The sequence below is a fragment of the Melospiza georgiana genome, chromosome 10, assembly GCF_028018845.1.
Source record: "Melospiza georgiana isolate bMelGeo1 chromosome 10, bMelGeo1.pri, whole genome shotgun sequence".
Classification (NCBI taxonomy): Eukaryota; Metazoa; Chordata; class Aves; order Passeriformes; family Passerellidae; genus Melospiza; species Melospiza georgiana.
In genome coordinates, this window is record NC_080439.1 from 18,777,796 (window position 1) to 18,793,989 (window position 16,194).

General features: G+C 43.3%; 1 protein-coding gene across 2 annotated transcripts in view; it reads right to left on the reverse strand.

Moving 5' to 3' along the window:
- The window catches only part of MYO7B (myosin VIIB), a 46,663-nt gene extending 36,508 nt beyond the window's left edge, over positions 1 to 10,155 (reverse strand). For both annotated transcript variants that reach the window (XM_058031143.1, XM_058031141.1), the window contains exons 1-12: positions 10,138 to 10,155; positions 8,760 to 8,873; positions 8,018 to 8,170; positions 6,609 to 6,793; positions 5,639 to 5,760; positions 4,825 to 4,967; positions 4,619 to 4,732; positions 2,830 to 2,983; positions 1,837 to 1,913; positions 1,410 to 1,529; positions 1,158 to 1,300; positions 126 to 336 (exon numbers count right to left, since the gene is read on the reverse strand). In XM_058031143.1, coding sequence (XP_057887126.1) covers positions 126 to 336; positions 1,158 to 1,300; positions 1,410 to 1,529; positions 1,837 to 1,913; positions 2,830 to 2,983; positions 4,619 to 4,732; positions 4,825 to 4,967; positions 5,639 to 5,760; positions 6,609 to 6,793; positions 8,018 to 8,170; positions 8,760 to 8,873; positions 10,138 to 10,155 — 1,554 coding nt within the window. The remainder of the gene's footprint in view (positions 1 to 125; positions 337 to 1,157; positions 1,301 to 1,409; positions 1,530 to 1,836; positions 1,914 to 2,829; positions 2,984 to 4,618; positions 4,733 to 4,824; positions 4,968 to 5,638; positions 5,761 to 6,608; positions 6,794 to 8,017; positions 8,171 to 8,759; positions 8,874 to 10,137) is intronic.
- Between the last annotated feature and the right edge of the window lie 6,039 nt (positions 10,156 to 16,194).

Consider the following 16,194-nt stretch of genomic DNA (forward strand, 5'->3'; position numbering starts at 1 on the left):
GGGAGAAGATATTGCCTCTCCTAATGTATCTGAAAGCCACTTTTGCACTTCTGTGTGTCCAAACCCAAGTGTTACCTGTGAGCTGTGTGCAAAGCCAGGCATTTCAAGTGAAACCAGAAATTTACCTTTGGGAACCTGCTCTCTTCATCAATGAGGGAGATGATATTCATGGGCTTGAGTGCAATGACTTCCAAAGCCTGGTGGTTGTCAGTGAAGTCAATGTTGTTCCAGGCAATGTGCTCTGCAAGGTATTCCTCTTGCTCCAGCTTGAAGACATGGTGCACAAAGAACTGCTGAAGGTGCTCATTTGCAATGTTGATGCAAAGCTGCTCAAAGCTGGGGAAGAACAAGATGAAAGCCCATGATCATCCTTGGCCAGTGCTGCACTGCTCTCTGCTATTTGTTTAGCCTCTGCATTAAACGCATTCCAGATACAGCACTGCCACATCCCACAGTGCTGTGACCACCATCACTGCACATTGCCAACCTCAGCAATACAAGGGAGCCATTTTCTGCTGTGGCAAAGACCAGCAGCAGTGAGCCAGCTGATGACTGACTGTTGCTGAGTAGGCAAGAAAAGATCTTTATGTGTTTCAAGAAACTCCAAAGTTAAAGGGGAACATGTAACTGAGGAAATCACTTATGAGCATGTGACATGTTTCTGCTTGCACTGGCACTACCACTTTTATTATTTACTCCTTTATGCTGCACCTGATTATCATTACCTCATACTTGCTGTGTGTGTGCCTCTGGGGTGCTCACCACAGTGAGGACCCATGGGGACTGCAGGTTGTGGGAACAGCACAGAATAACAGGAGAGAACACAAAAGATAGACTGTAGAGATCCTAGATTCTCTTCCAAAAGTCACTGAGGAACATTATATGGCTGAAAGCTAGAAATCTCCTCGGGATCTGGAATAGACATGTGCAATGGCTGCCCTAAAATGAAGGCTGGGAAGGAGGCAGAAATTGATCAAAACTGAAGAAAAATGGAATCTGCATGATCAAAACTGGGAAAATTCAGTAATGGAATTCTCACCATTTTTCTGAGAATCAGGAAAATGATGAAAGAGCATGTGTCTCTTTGTTTTTTTGTTCTTCCCCTTTACATCAGCTGCTTTTCAGCTTCCTATTGCATTGCATCTGGAGCTTCCTACCTGTTGTTGCTGAAGTTTTCAAACCCAAAAATGTCCAGCAGTCCAATGGATTGATGTCTGTCTTTAGGCTTCTGAGAAGATGGGTTGAAAATGGCTGAGTTGATTTTGTTCACGATCCACAAGAAAATCCGTCCATATATACCCTGAGAAAAAAAATGAAAGAGGAATTGGAGCCCATCATTGGAGACTTTCAGAAGGACTGTTCTGAAAGCATCCCCAGTCTTTAAACAGGGAAGCTGTGAGCACCAGTACCTTCACAAAGGCATCCTTCCCATTGGCAGCTTGAGCCACATTCAGAGGCCTGGACACACTTTCTCCTCGGACAATGATGGAGAGGTTTGTGAGGCTGTTCTGGAGTTCACTAGAGTCCACCTGGAGAAACAGTCATGGCAACCTGGTCATTCCAGGTGAACAAAGGAAACCCAGCAAAGTTTGTATCAGGTTTATGACTATGACAAACTGCTTGTCCAGCAGCACCCACTGGCAACTTGCTGTCCCATTTAAAGGTCTCCCAGCTTGGAGAGATATCTGCAACAGCATGACTGGAGTGTCAGCAGGACAGAGGCAACATCCAAAATGTTGAATGTTCATTCCTACATAAACTCCAGAGATGTGATCTGCCAGTGTGCTCATGGAACAAGGGAGAAGGAAGAACCAGCAGAAGATGAGAGTCCATTACCTCGAGCAGCTTGGTGGCGATGGAGAAGTGTGGGGAGTCTATCACATCAGAGCAGTCCAGGTTGTCGTACACGGCCGCTGCAAGGAACAAACAGCCAGTCCCAGGGGGAACCATCACTGTTGTTAATGTGCCTGTATTTCTGTCACCCCATAACACTGGGAAGGTACTCAGTTCTCATTTGAAACTGACAGGTTTGGTGATTTTACCAAGGAGGGTCCTGATTTCACCTGGATCCTGGGATCTACAGGGCTCTCTCATGCCTAGAACGTCAGGCTAAAAACAGCAGCCAAACTGACAAGGTTATTCATTTAAAATAGTAACTGTTGGGGATCTGGGGAAGTGATATCTGACTCCAGAAAATATGTTTCTGGAAATATTTTTCCTGCATATCTGACTTGTGGGAAATTAGACAACAAAGAGGAATACAAGCAATCCCTAATTTTAGTAGTCAGCATTAACCCAAAGAATCCACCTGGAATCTCTGTGTCGGGCCTGCTGTATCACAAAGTGAGGAGCTCTTTTCTAAAATGTGAAGGCTTTTGGCATGTGCTGGTGGGTCACACTGTCACACTGTGCCTGTCCATTCCTCTGCAGGGGAGTGCACCTATGCAGGTGAGTGTTCAGCAGACTTAAGCAGGAGGATGGCTGCTATTATCTCCAAGGCAAACATCACTCCTGTGTCCTCTGGCCTGTGTAGAACAACAATCAGCAAATGTAGCATGGTATTATATTTTGTTGTTTCAGTTTGTGTGATAAAGGCCTATTTACAACCATGGAGACCTGACAGTGTGACAAAATAAGATAATAAGATGCTGTTTTTCAAAACACATAGCAATGGAGTCACAAATCAGAACTTCATGGTGCTTATGTGCCTGCCCTTCCAACTCTGTTCACCTATTAATACAGGTCAGAGCAGCACAACCTAATCTCTGCAGGGAAGTACTTTTACCATGAAGTCTGAGGAAAGGTAAGAACAGTCAATGCTGAATTTACCTTGGAACTCTACATTCCCCAGGTGCAGGATGGCAGCCAGCAGCTTGCTGATGTCCCAGTGCTCAGAGTCTGAGAACATGAGGATCTTCATCGCCGAGCGGATGTGGGCGTAATCCTTGGCATCGTTCCGGCTGTCGCAGGACGTGCAGTCACCCTGCAAGCACCACACCAGCAGGTTAGGAACATCCTCCTGCTACCCACACAAGGGTGAAAGCACATGCAGACTGACAAGCCTTTGTACACAGGGTGGCTATCCTGTGAGTCCACAAGGATGCAAGGTAAAAACCTATTTAGATGTTCTATATCTTCCTTCATCTTTTCTCTCAAAAAGAACGCATTAACAGAGGGCTCAGTGATGCATTTCTCCAGGGTTAGGCTGAATATTGAGGAAGCCAAAAGGAAAAGCTGATGGGAAGGCTGCTCTGGAGCATAGAAGGACAGGAAGCTTTGACAAGGTTACCTACATTTACAAGGCCATGCCTGTTTCTTTGATTTCCTCTCTCGGCCTTGTCAGTGGAAAATTAAGAGCCCTAATCCCAAACCAAAGCAAGTCAGGTTGGATAAGTACTAGAAGGCAGATCTCAAAATAAAAATATTAGGTCCTAGTGGAAGGCAAATGGAAACATCCAAGGCAGCATCAGAAGCACCTTCATCAAAGCCTGCACAGCAGGTCCTAGGATGCTGCTCCTGATAAAAACTATTTTCAGCCATAACAGAGATGAGGAAATGTCTTTTTTACCCCTGCCATTTCTGACAATACAGTGTGATGATTACAAAAATGAAATATTCCTAGTCATTTCCGTTTACAGTATGTAAAGATGCCTGCTTGTACCAACAGCTGACCTTTACAAAACCATGGATATCTTCTCCTTTAATCCAGTCCTCCAATTTCAGTATCACAGTGCCCTACTGCTGACCAAGAGGCCTTGTCATGGAATGGCCAGTGGGTTAATTGCACTACTTGCACTCATCAGTTTTGCTGCAAGATCACTGCTATTTTGAAAACATTACATTTGAAAAAATCCCTACCACTTTATTGGTTTTGCTTTTGAGACCCCAAAACCAGATTTGTTTTCATTTCCTAGAAATTAGATGCCCAGCTCCATCTAATTTCAGTAGAGGCAGGACTTTAACACATTCTTTCCACAGCTGTAGAACAGCCCAAATCTAACCAGCTGGCATATTTATTATAAGGTATATGGACAGGCTAAAGGATAGGATTTTCATCATGGCTTTCATGTTCTAAACCATTCAATTAGCTATTTTCAAAAACCTCACCTATGAAGATCCCACTTCTGCCACAATGGCATCATAACTCATGGTCATTAGCATCAGTCATGAAAGGTTATGCTGAATGCCAGCTGCTTGCATTATGTATATAAGATTTATTAGATATAAGGACTAGGATTCTTATTAATTTTCCTCTAAGTTACACATATGTGATTACTGTTCTCCCTGGCACAAAATCCCTTGCATTCCTTTGAAATCTGAGTGTCTGTGAAAGTGGGGGATGTTGTCCACATTCTGCTTTAAGGTGTCCTTTGTGTTTCTTAAGTCTGACTTTGACAGAAAGCTTTGACCTGCCACAAGCTGCTTCCCACTGGTGGACAATACAGGAAGTGTCTGAAACGGATGCTCACAGCATTTTTGGTGTTACTGCTTCTGGTACTCTTAAGGGAAGGACTGTTCATCTTTGGTAACTACCATCTGCAGCTCCTAGTGATTGGAATTGCTTGCTGTAAGAAGCAAATGGCAGAGGGATATTAGAGAATAAAGCAAAGATTATTACCATAGTGAGATAAGTGTACTCTGAAGCAGTGCCCAGATTCAGCATCTTTTTCTGCTCTGTATTCATCCCCATTAGCATGCAGTAGAAGATGTGATAGTTCCTCTCCTCTGGAGCCTAAAAACAAAAGAAATAGGCCAATGGACAGCTTGCCAGGATAAGTTTCTAACACAAGAAGAGGCAGAACATACACCTGCCAGTGGCCTCACCTGCCGGCAGACCCGGGACTTCTCCAAGAGGAACTGCTCTATGCGGGCTCCTTCTATCACACCACTCTGGTTGAAGTGAATATCAATGTATTTCCCAAAGCGGCTTGAATTGTCATTTCGAATTGTCTTGGCATTTCCAAAAGCTGATGGGCAAGGGGCAGAGACAGTATCTGTATTATTGCAGATCATGAACATCAAGCCCATTTTTTCCCCCTCTACTTTGCTGTTATTTTACACATTGTGTTCCAAATGACAGCGCTGAGAAGCACTGGAGAATGTCTTGTCTCAGTCTGTCTCCTGAAGAGAGGGGCAGGCATACTGTGCACCCAGATAATTGAGTCCTAAAAGACATATTCAAATGATCCAAATGTGGTCTACATCTGGGCAGCCAAGAGATCTGGGCAAGTCTGAAGACCTCCAGAATTATTTACTGGGAACATGTTGATCTCTGTACAGAATAAGATGGGTGTCTCAGGGAGCTCCCCTATAGATCTACCTATGCTTGGCCAGTCACTTGGTCACTGTCTAGGGCAAATGCCAAACCAAGGGGCTTTGCCTTGGGCTCTGCAGTCCCAAGGCCTCTTGTGCTCCTGGCAGTTCCAGGGTGTATACTACAGAGACCACTCCTCCTACAGCATGAGAGCAAAGCTGCTGTGGACTGCATAGGAACATGGCAGAAAAGTATAGAGAACATCTACAGTGCATCACCAGTGTTTCAGGGGATTACCAGTTAAGCAAATACAATGGTGCAAGGATCTGTTTCTGATTCCTGAGAGAAATGTGGTAAATCAGCCAAGTTTGCCAAGTAACCCACCTTCCAGAATGGGGTTGGCCTCTAGGATTTGCTGCTCTATCCAGGAATGCTGACCACTGACAGCTGCCAGAAACTGTAGTATTAGCTTTGTACTTTCAGTTTTACCAGCTCCAGATTCTCCACTGTAGCAAGAAAAAAAAATCATTACAGGCTTCCTGATTTTTTTTTGGTAATGTGGCAGACCAAGTTAAAAAAACCCAAAACATTTCCACTTAAGTTTACCCTGTGAATGGCAGATAAGACTGTGTCTTTCATAGAGGGCTGGAAAATTTGAGTCTTTCATCATCTTTTTTGCTCAAATTTAAGTTGTCAGACTTAGGCTGAGAACTAAATTCTCCCACCAATTTAAAACAAGCAAATCCATGGAAGACATTCTGTATCTGTGCAAATTAAATGACCACTTGCTTATCTTCTTTATTGCACTACCAGATTGTCACTGCTAGTGTTAGCACATCAGCTGAGGTGACTCAGCTACAATCAGATACTATTGCAATGAGACTGTCTGGTTCTTCACCTTGATGACAAATAGAAAATGGATTCTTTATAGGAGCAAAAATCTCCCATCCACCTTTGGGTTAGCAGAGATTATTTCTCTTGAGGAAATGTCTAGCCTGGGAAAATACATGTAACATAAATATCCTGTCTCCAAGGTAAAAGGTAGCCCTATGTCACACACACTCAGGTATTATGTTTCTGTATGTGACCACGTGCAGAATGTACAACCACATTGAAAGATTCTGAGGCAAAACAATGAGCTTTGGAAATCCTTTGCTTATATTTTACCTTTTCCAGCCCTAACTGAAAATGAAGGAACAGGGAAGAAAATATTTCCTTCCTGTTGTCTCTAGTTTTATCTGTGCCCTTCCATTTGGAAGGTCTGGAGACCTTCCTGTGTCCACCTGTGTCCACAAAGCGCCCCAAACCATGCCAGACTTGGCTTCTGCTCTTTGTCCTCTCCAAGTCCATTCACCTGATCACACAGCACTGGTCTCTCTTATTCCTCTTCATGTTGAAGTAACAGTTATCTGCAATGGCAAAGACATGGGGTGGAAGCTCTCCAATCCTCTTGTTACAGTAGAGTCTGATCTGATCCACTGTGTAGAGGGGCAGCAGCTGGTATGGATTCACTGCTACAAGGATTGATCCTGTGTAAGTCTGGAAAACAGTTGTGAGGATTATTGCTATAGCCAACATGCAAACAAGAATACAACCAAAGCAGTATAAATCTAAACAGGGGCAGGAGGGAAGCCTGGGAGATCATAGCACTTGGTGAGGCTGAGAGCCCAGTTCCTAACTATCAGCTGCTGTTGAACACCCCAGGATGAGGAGGGGTTTGCCCAAGGAAGAATGCTAGGTGTAATCTCTTGCTAAATGGCAGCTCAGTTCTCTGTCCCAAGCTGAAGCACACAGAAATGCAATTTGACCTGGCACTTTGGTGTTATTGTAAGGTGTTTTGTTAAACTGCTTTTGTATTCTAGTGCAGATGTAGCTGAAATTTGCTAATGGGCCAAGTTATAGTTGTGCTATTCATACAATTATTTAGAAATATTTGTATACAGCAATACCAGTGAAATGAAGGAGGCTGTTGAAGGCTGTGGAGATGCAAGGTAATAATATTGTTTGAAAACTAAATGAAACAAATGCAGGCCTGCTAGAGTTTAATATAACAGGTCTATCCACACACCTTGTTAATTGTAACTGTAGGATATTTAAAATCATTCCTTTTTAACACTAAATATCATCACACCTATGTTGTAAGAGGCAGCTTCTCTCCAGTACTGTAATGGGAGGCAAAATATCATATCATATCATATCATATCATATCATATCATATCATATCATATCATATCATATCAATGCAAAGCATGGAAAAACCTGAATATTAATTATAATATTACAAACTGGAAATTGAGGAAAAAAGAAAATAAAATTGCCAAATTTTCCAGTTACAGATAAAACCTGTAATGGACAAAATATCCGGATTTATTCATTAGCTATCTTATTACATCAAAATCAAGTAAATATTGGCTTGGACTGGGGGACAATTGAAATCATGTCACTGCATACTAGTTAGGCTGATCCTCCAGATAGCAGCAGTAAGCTGTAACATGGGCTGGGTTTAGTTCACTCTCAGTGGCTGGTGGCAATGATTGCTCTGGGAGAAAGTAAGTGGAGTCACTATTTGTGCCAGTGCTGTGACTGAGGGGCAGCCAAAGTTCTTGAGTGGAAGAAGAGAAGAACTGTGTTGTGTCTCCTTGGCACCTTCAGTCATTAAAGAAGTCAGAGGGCCCCGTGTGTGAAAGGCTCACAGGCTGCTCAAGTGTAGAGGCCGTTCCTGGAAGTGACCTGGCTGTCCCTGGAAGTGACTGTGGCACTCACATAGATTTTGTGCTCCTGGTGTCGGATGAGGAGGTTGTGCACCATGCCAGCTTCATGGAGATCCCCGAGGCGGATCATGTCCTCCACCCCCTGCACAGAGGAGGGGTGCATCAGGTGCACCATGTGCATATTCCGAGCCGTGATCCAGTGCTCCTGACAAAGGCAAGGCACAGACTTTAAGGTGTGATGCTGTGGCTCAGAGGCAGACAGCTGGAGTGAGCTTCAGCACAATACATGCTCAAGCAAGCATGTTCCAACTCACAGGGGACTGGCCTACAGGAATTAAGTGGTTTAAAGCAAGATGGTTTAAAAACACTGAATGAAGACATTCAGATGAGTTCTGAACAGCACCAATTTTAACACTGTTCAGAGTGCAACTCTTGTCATCACAGGCAGAACATTGTATGAGGTAGGGATGAACTGATTTCAGTGGGATATTTCCACCTAAAACTTCACCAAATTTAGGGATTGGAGCCCATCCATTTCCTTTGCCTAGCCATGTAGATATAACCTCTTATCTTATGAAGCTTTGAATCTTCCTAGTGCTTGGACCTGGAGATGCCAGCTGACCATCCTATATTTGCCTTATTTCTATAGTCTTTCTTTCAGTATATCCTACCTATATCAAAATCAGACCACCTGGACAGATGGAGCTTTGGTCTCACCCAACAGGACCTTCTTTTGTATTTTGTACTTTTACATTTAATGCTCATCTTTTACAGAAGGTTATAGCATAGCCCACCTTGCCTTCATCATCCTCCAGCAAGATCCGTCCTGAGTCAGATTCCTTCACAACTGCCCCAATGGGGACATTAAATTCACTGTTTGGTTGAGTGTCCAGCCACACATGATCACCCTGGAGAGAAAAAAAGCTACTGTCAAGTACAGTGACATACTTGATGCCATGTAGCTCACAGGCAAACACCTCTTGGTCTTCCTTTTTTAGTTATTTGATTTCTTTAGCAGTGTTTAACTGGGTAAGTTCTTACTGCTGGCAGGCAGTACATTTACAGACCTCTAAATTCTACTCCCAGCTCCACAGCTGATCTGGAACATGACTCTGGACAAGTCATCAAACCCAGCTGTCTCACAAGAGGAAATGAGACTTTTTCCAAGGACAGCAGTGATGCAGCTCCGGTACCTCTCAGAGGCTGGCTGGGGGCATAGTGAATGCTGGGGAACTGGCTTGGAAGCCTCACATGAGCTTGATATTTTCTCAGAAGAGATTCTTGAGAACACAGACTTTACCAGGAAAGAGAAAAACAAACAGATGTACATACTGGATGCCTGGAAATGTAGAGGCCTCCGTTATGATAAATTTTACATAATATATTTTTCCTGTTATAGCTGAAATGTGAGTGCATCTATGATCTCTCTTAGAAAAAAAAGCCACCAACATTCTTTATCCAGCCCAGTTCCTCTCTTCACATATGTAGAGGCTTCTCAACATCTGGCACCTCTGCAGAGCAAGCAAGAACCTGCTCTGCTGGGCCTGGAGGAAGGGGTGAGCCACATTTCCTAGGAATGAGCAACATCTTGGTGTTGCCTGTACCAGTGTCCTGGTTTTATTTCCCTACTCTGGGCCCTTAGGAACACCTTCTCTTGCTCCAGTCCCTAATACAAATTCAAACAGAAAGATGGAATAAAAACTGAGCAGAGTTGTAGATCAGTGGATTCATAGCTGTGTCTTGTCATATACAACTTTTGTTACACACCACAGCACCGATTCATAGTTTCAATGTTCTTACTGAAAAAAAAAATTCTCTTTCCTCTCAAAATACTTTATGGGTTACATTTAAAACCAAAGAACCAGTGTAAAGCATTCATAAACATTACACAAGATTATGAAGAATGTTACAGACTAACAGCTCTTATTTATGTTGAATAAAACTCCAAAGGTAACTTGTGCCACACCTTGTGACAGAGGTCACCTCTCAACAAGAGGATGGTCTGGTGAGGCAAGACACATCTGCTTCCCTAGTCTAGGCTGAAATTATTTTATACCTTGTTGATACTGGGTTATTGCAACTTTCTTTTGATTGAACCATGATGGTAAGGCAATCTTCCTCCTCTTTGGGCCTCAGGCTAATCACTCAATCAGAGAAAAGAGTAGGACTTACCTTTCTGAAAACCACCATTATGTTTCAGATCACTGTATGCAACCTGCATGCCAAGAACATAATGTTAGGTCAGAAAAGGGCTTTGATGAGAACAGACAGTGGGGTTTCCTTGCAAAAAAATAACATTAAAATATCTTTAAATTATTTTGTTAAAGCAGAAAAGATCATTAAGATACACTCAATGTAGAAACAATGACACCATCTGCAAAGAACCTGCAGCACTGGGGTGGTGCTCTGAGTCTTACCACATGACCCTGGAGATGCTCTTAGCCCTAAAGATTTCACTGTGCACATTTTCATACCAAATAGTTCTCTGAATCAGGTGCTAGGCACAATTATTGTCTGAACTTCAAGGTTGGCTTACTAATAAAAAGACTCCACAGTGCAATGTGATTTGATGCACAAGAGCTACCTTTAGCTGGTCCATTGACCCAGCAGTTCAGTGGCTATCCCAGAGACACAGGTTTAATTCATACTTTCTGAGCTGAGTTCCCTCAGACCCTCCAGCTTGAACTCACCACCAAACAGAAACAGAGACCTAGAGTTCACCTTCCTTGGCTGGAATGGGAGGGATTGCAATCAAGGCGTGAACAGCAAAATAAGGGATGGAGGGAACCACAATAAAATTAGCAACTCACTACCAAGAACATAACAGCCAAAATATCAGTGACCAGAGATCTACAGCAGGGCTTTAACTAAGGGATGATGCACTTTAGGCTGTCCTAACCAAGAAACTAATGTCTTCAGAGCAACTTTCTGTCCCACAGAACTGGATTTTGGGAGTGATTCCATGACTAGGATGATTTGCCAGCTGGTCTTTCTTTCATATTCTGTTATTCTTATGGCAAAGCCCTCATGTTCTTATTCTGGACTCAGAGGCAGGACCTATGTATCAGCTTCAACACTGAGATGCCTGTGGCTGTGAGTGGTGCAGGGTGGCACAGAAGCACAGTCCTTGGCAAACATAGGCTAAAGATGGGCCACAGTCACTGATTCACAACTGACAAGCACATTTGCACCTGCACCAGAAAGCAGAATATGGCAAAAGAGGAGAAATGTTGACCCCGAACAAGGAGGGAGTGGCAGATGCAAGCACAGAGACAGCCATACAGTGTCACAGCTAAGGGACAGCTGTCTCTGGATCCGGTCTGACAGCCATACAGTGTCACAGCTAAGGGACAGCTGTCTCTGGATCCGGTCTGACAGCAGCCAAGAGCAGACGTGTAGGGAGGAGATCCCATATAATCCCAGGATACACAGTTCCAGCATTTCAAATTCTTATTCCCAGAGAAGCCATAAGTGGCCACCCCCTGCAGCTGGTTGCATGGCCACTTCCTGGCCAAGCCTGGCTCTCTCTTCTGTTTCTCTTGACAAAGTAATGCTGCACCCCACACGATGGGAATTTACCTCTCCAGAAGAAATCTTCACTGTGTGCCTTTTGCAGCTCAGGTCCCTCTTTTTCATAAGCATTGGCATAAGAAGGGAAAGGAAGGTAAAACTGGCCCTGGTGCCATTAGGTTCCAGTTCTCCACTGCACAAAGGAGGAAATGACTGAAGCACGGTTATTTATTACAGGACTTTGCTCCCAGTTCAGTGTATATGTCACTTCCAGGTCAGGTGTTCCAGTGAGCATGAAGGCTAATTCTTGCTTGAGTGAACCTTAAACTTCCGTCTCTCCACTGGGCCTGTATCCTTTCAAATTTCTGGAAAGCACTCCCAGAATAAAATCCTTTAGCATCTGGTCTTATCCTGCTCCAACATGACTGACTTCCCTAAGACTGTGTCTCACCCTGTTATGTGTGAAGAAAATCAGATCCTCATTTCTTCACCAAGACCTCCCCTTGGTTTTCCATAGATCTTTTCTGCAAGAAAATGCCTGTCAGTCTTGTTCTGTCTGGTCTGTGTTCCACAGCACCTCAGACCAAAATTAACTCATCACATTTAACTGAAATTCATACACACACCCATATAATGGGATAAAATGTCCTGCTTTCACTATCATTAATTTATCTCTCAACAAACACTCTGTCCCTGTGTTCCAGAATCTAGATGTATGTTAACTCCCTATTTTTCTACTTCTCTCTTCCCAAAATAGAACAGGATGGCCAAGACCTTTCTTCTTTCTGTTGGCTCCATACGTACTCTCTGTGTCCTTCTTGCAAATCTGGTAAAAGTCCAGTATGGGAAAGAAACAGAAGTGTAGTACATCTGTAGAGGCAGATACAGGGTTTCTCCAGCCAGAGCAAGAACTCAGGAATCAAGCACATTCCAGCCCTTATGATGAGCCCAAACACTGAAGATGAGATTTTTTCCATGCACCTTAACTCAGCAGTGTCACCCTCCTCCAGGGCCCTGTGCACAGCACTGCACTAGTCTGTGCACCCACTATTGAACATGCAGATGTCAATGTGCAGTAATTGAGAGCATGTGCTAGCTCACCTGATACCCTAATTCTTATTTTCTTGTCTCCTAGGTTCACTGTATAAAGGGACCCTGCTGTAACTCCATGTCCAAATCAGAGGTAAGTATTCATGCATGGCAATAAATAGTTGGGAGTAGCACGTGTTTATCAACATCACATATTTGTGTTTTAATGTCAGCCTCCTTACCTGGGATTTTATTTAAGTCTTACAGCAGATACAAATGCAGAAATAAAATGTAGGCCCTTCAGGGCTCAGAGACTTTTGGAGAGAAGCAGAAAGCCAAAGAGAGCTTTCTTCAAGTTTCTAGCTGTGCAAATAATTCCTACTCAAAGATTTTGCTTCAAAGTAGTTCTTTGGCAGACTTATTTTTGATACAGTTTGTGATTAACAAAATTCGATGTACTGGTTTTATTAGGTAAAGGTCAAATAGTGGCAAAGAAATCAAAGTACATACCTTTATACTACCAAGGCAGATATCTAAATCCAAAGCTTTCTGTAAAATTGGACAAAAAAATGCCAAGCATATTCCTTCAGAAAACAAAACATACCTGCTGAAATTCCAAAGGGAGCCTGTTTGGGGGCAGAGAATCTCATTCTAAAATTAACTACATTGTTAACACTTTTGCCCAAGACACAGTGCCTGTGCTTCTTCAGAGAGAAGTACAGGATATATGTCTTATAAACACGGTACTTGATGGAATCATAGGGAAATCAAGGTCATCTGAAAGAACAGTACAACTCCTTGTACAGCTGAAATATGCACTAGAAGGGAGATTTTGATTTCCACAGCTGACATACTCAAGAGGTAGAAAACAAAAGCTGACGGAGCAGGCACTTGATATACCAGCGGGAAGCAGCCAAGATGCTCTGTGCAGCACATGCAGCTAATGAGATGAGCAGGCTAAAGGTGCCTCCAGAGAAGGACCTGTGAGTGCACAGGGGCAGCTCAGGTTTGGCAGGCACTGAGCTGTGCAAACGGGGAAAGATAGGAGAGGAACTTGCCAGGAATGAGCAACGCAAATAAAGCTCAAAAAATTATTAAGTATGTAGCAAGACACTGGCACAGGCTGCCCAGAGAAGCTGTGGCTGCCCCATCCCTGGAAGAGTCCAAGGCCAGGTTGGATGGGGCTTGGAGCAACCTGGGATAGTGGGAGGTGCCCCTGCTATGGTGCCCCTGCTATGGATGAGCTTTAAGGTCCCTTCCAATCCAAACCATTCTGGGATTCTATGATGAATGCTGCACTGAGAAAAGTAACAAAATAAAATTGGATGAACCCTGGCGAATTTAATCCTGCTGTTGTTCAAAGTAATAGGTCTGTCCAGATAGACATGTGTTAACAAAACTGCCTCTTCCTGACTCTTCCTAATTAAGAGATTGATGTCAGGATCAAAGGGTTTAATTTGCACGCGGTACAACTTGTCATATTTTCTCTCCAGCTAAATCAAAGTGGCCTTGTCACTTCTGCAGCAGGTCCTGGATACCAAACATCATTTTATGTTAAACTAGTTATTTCTCTGAGGTTTCTGAAGCGAGGTGGATTGGGTGTAACAATTTGCAATTTAAACTGTTCATTCAGCAGTCCTCTTGCCTACACTGACCTCCTTCCCCTCCTCTAAGCAGATTTGTAGCTCTAAGTCACTGATGTCTGTTAACCCTGAAAGGGGCAGTGCAGGAAACAAGCTAAATAAGAAGTACATACCATTACAGGATTTCCAAGGGCATCGCATGGTTTTCTTAAGCATTCTGTTCCTCAGGGAAAGGCTCATTTCATTCCAGCCTGTTCATGGAGTTGCACAGTGAGGCAGACTGGCAGGGCTCTGGGATCTGTGTCATTACACACCTTCACACATGCCAAGTGGGCGCTGCTTACGCTGCTTGGTAGAAGACAGGTCATTCTCCCCCACTGTGCAATCCCATTACGGTCTGACTGTCACTCCATCCTTCCTTTTGGAAAGCAGCCAGGATAGTATTACAAGAGTATGTTGCAGACTGCTACTGCCAAGCTCTGGCTCATGAGGAACAAAGGCATGTGCAGGTAGGTGTGCACACACACGTTACCTGCAGCACGAGGGCTGGAATGGATGCCCAGTTATTCAGCATCCATGAGGCGAGCTTGTTTCAGACACAGTGCTCCCTCTCCTGGGTGATGCATGTGGCGTGTCACAAGTAGGTTAGGAGGTTTCATTTCAGAAAGGCTGGAATTCATAACAACTAGGAAGAAACCTCTGTGCCTCCTTCCACTCTCAGTAAATGCACAAAATCTCTAATCTTTTATCAGTGATGCCTCAGTGCATCTGGAACTAAGGACGGTGGCTCACCATCACTGCAGAACATGACACATACCTATAAAGGACTAATTTCCCAGCTAGACTATCATCATACTCTGATCCTCTTGGAACTTTAGTATGGGATAGATTTCTGTGTTTTCTAGGCACCTTGGTACAATTTTCAGGTACCTTGGTACACATTATTGAACAGGGAATTTTGGGGGTTTTTTTGTTAGTTTCTATTTATGTTTTCCCTTGTCCATTTTTTTGTGTTACACTACACCCAGGTTATTTCCTTATTCCTTTATTTGTTGTGTTTTAAAGTTGTCATCCTGTCTTCTATTTAGTCAGTTGTGTAAAGTCATTCAATTTCTTTATGGAAGTCAGAGAAGTGCAATGACAGGAGCCTCCCATCACATACTGCCACATATGCCTGTTCCTTCCAGAAAAGAAGTGAAACTGCACAGTGCAAAGACCTAAAAGAAGTAAAAATCATATGGGAACAAGAAAAAAGGGCATGATACCATTAAGAGTGTGGTCCTGAAACTCACTTAAAGATCTTTGTGGCCATCTGGAAAAGACCAGAGCAGTAGAGCTGTAAACAAAGACATTATCTGTATTTTATGGAAGCTGCTTTCAAGGGGAAAAAAAATTGTTTTCTGCATTTTTGCTAAGAATTTAGAATTGTATCCGACAAACATCTGACTCCACTGCCACCTTCTCCTTCTAAATGTTTCACTGTAGAAGATGTTGAGTAATGACTCAGTCCTGAGAGTTAGCTGTGTTTAGCCTGGTACACTGAACTCCCTGCATGAAACTGTGCTTGCTGCTGGACAGAAAATCTTGGTTAATAATGGCTTAACCTCTCTGCCATCTACTCCAAGGTGCCTCTAGCACACAACAATTACACTAATTTTGCCCAAATACTCAATTTACTAAATTTTTATGACTGTGAACAAGGGTGCAGCTGGCAGAATTAGAAAAGTCACTGTTGTTATGAAATAGACCAGATGACAGAGGCAGCAGTTTTCTATCTGTCTGATATTGACTTGTATTTCCCTAGAAAATGAAGGTGCTGTTATGACAGACTGAGGGACAGGTCACCAGTACCGTAGGCATTTATTAGACTCATCATTTTGAAATGCTGCAGGAATGACAGCAGCCACCCCTAATAACCCTCAACTAGCATATCATGTGCATGCCAAATACATGAGTAATGCTACTTCTCAGAGGATAGAGGCTATTGAAACAGAACACAACAATCCCTGAAAAACACCAGCATTGTTTTGCCCTGCCCAGGTTTACTCCGGAAGTCGCCATCCCCCGGGAGCTCAGGGTGAACTTTCAGTCAATCCTGAAAGGCTAA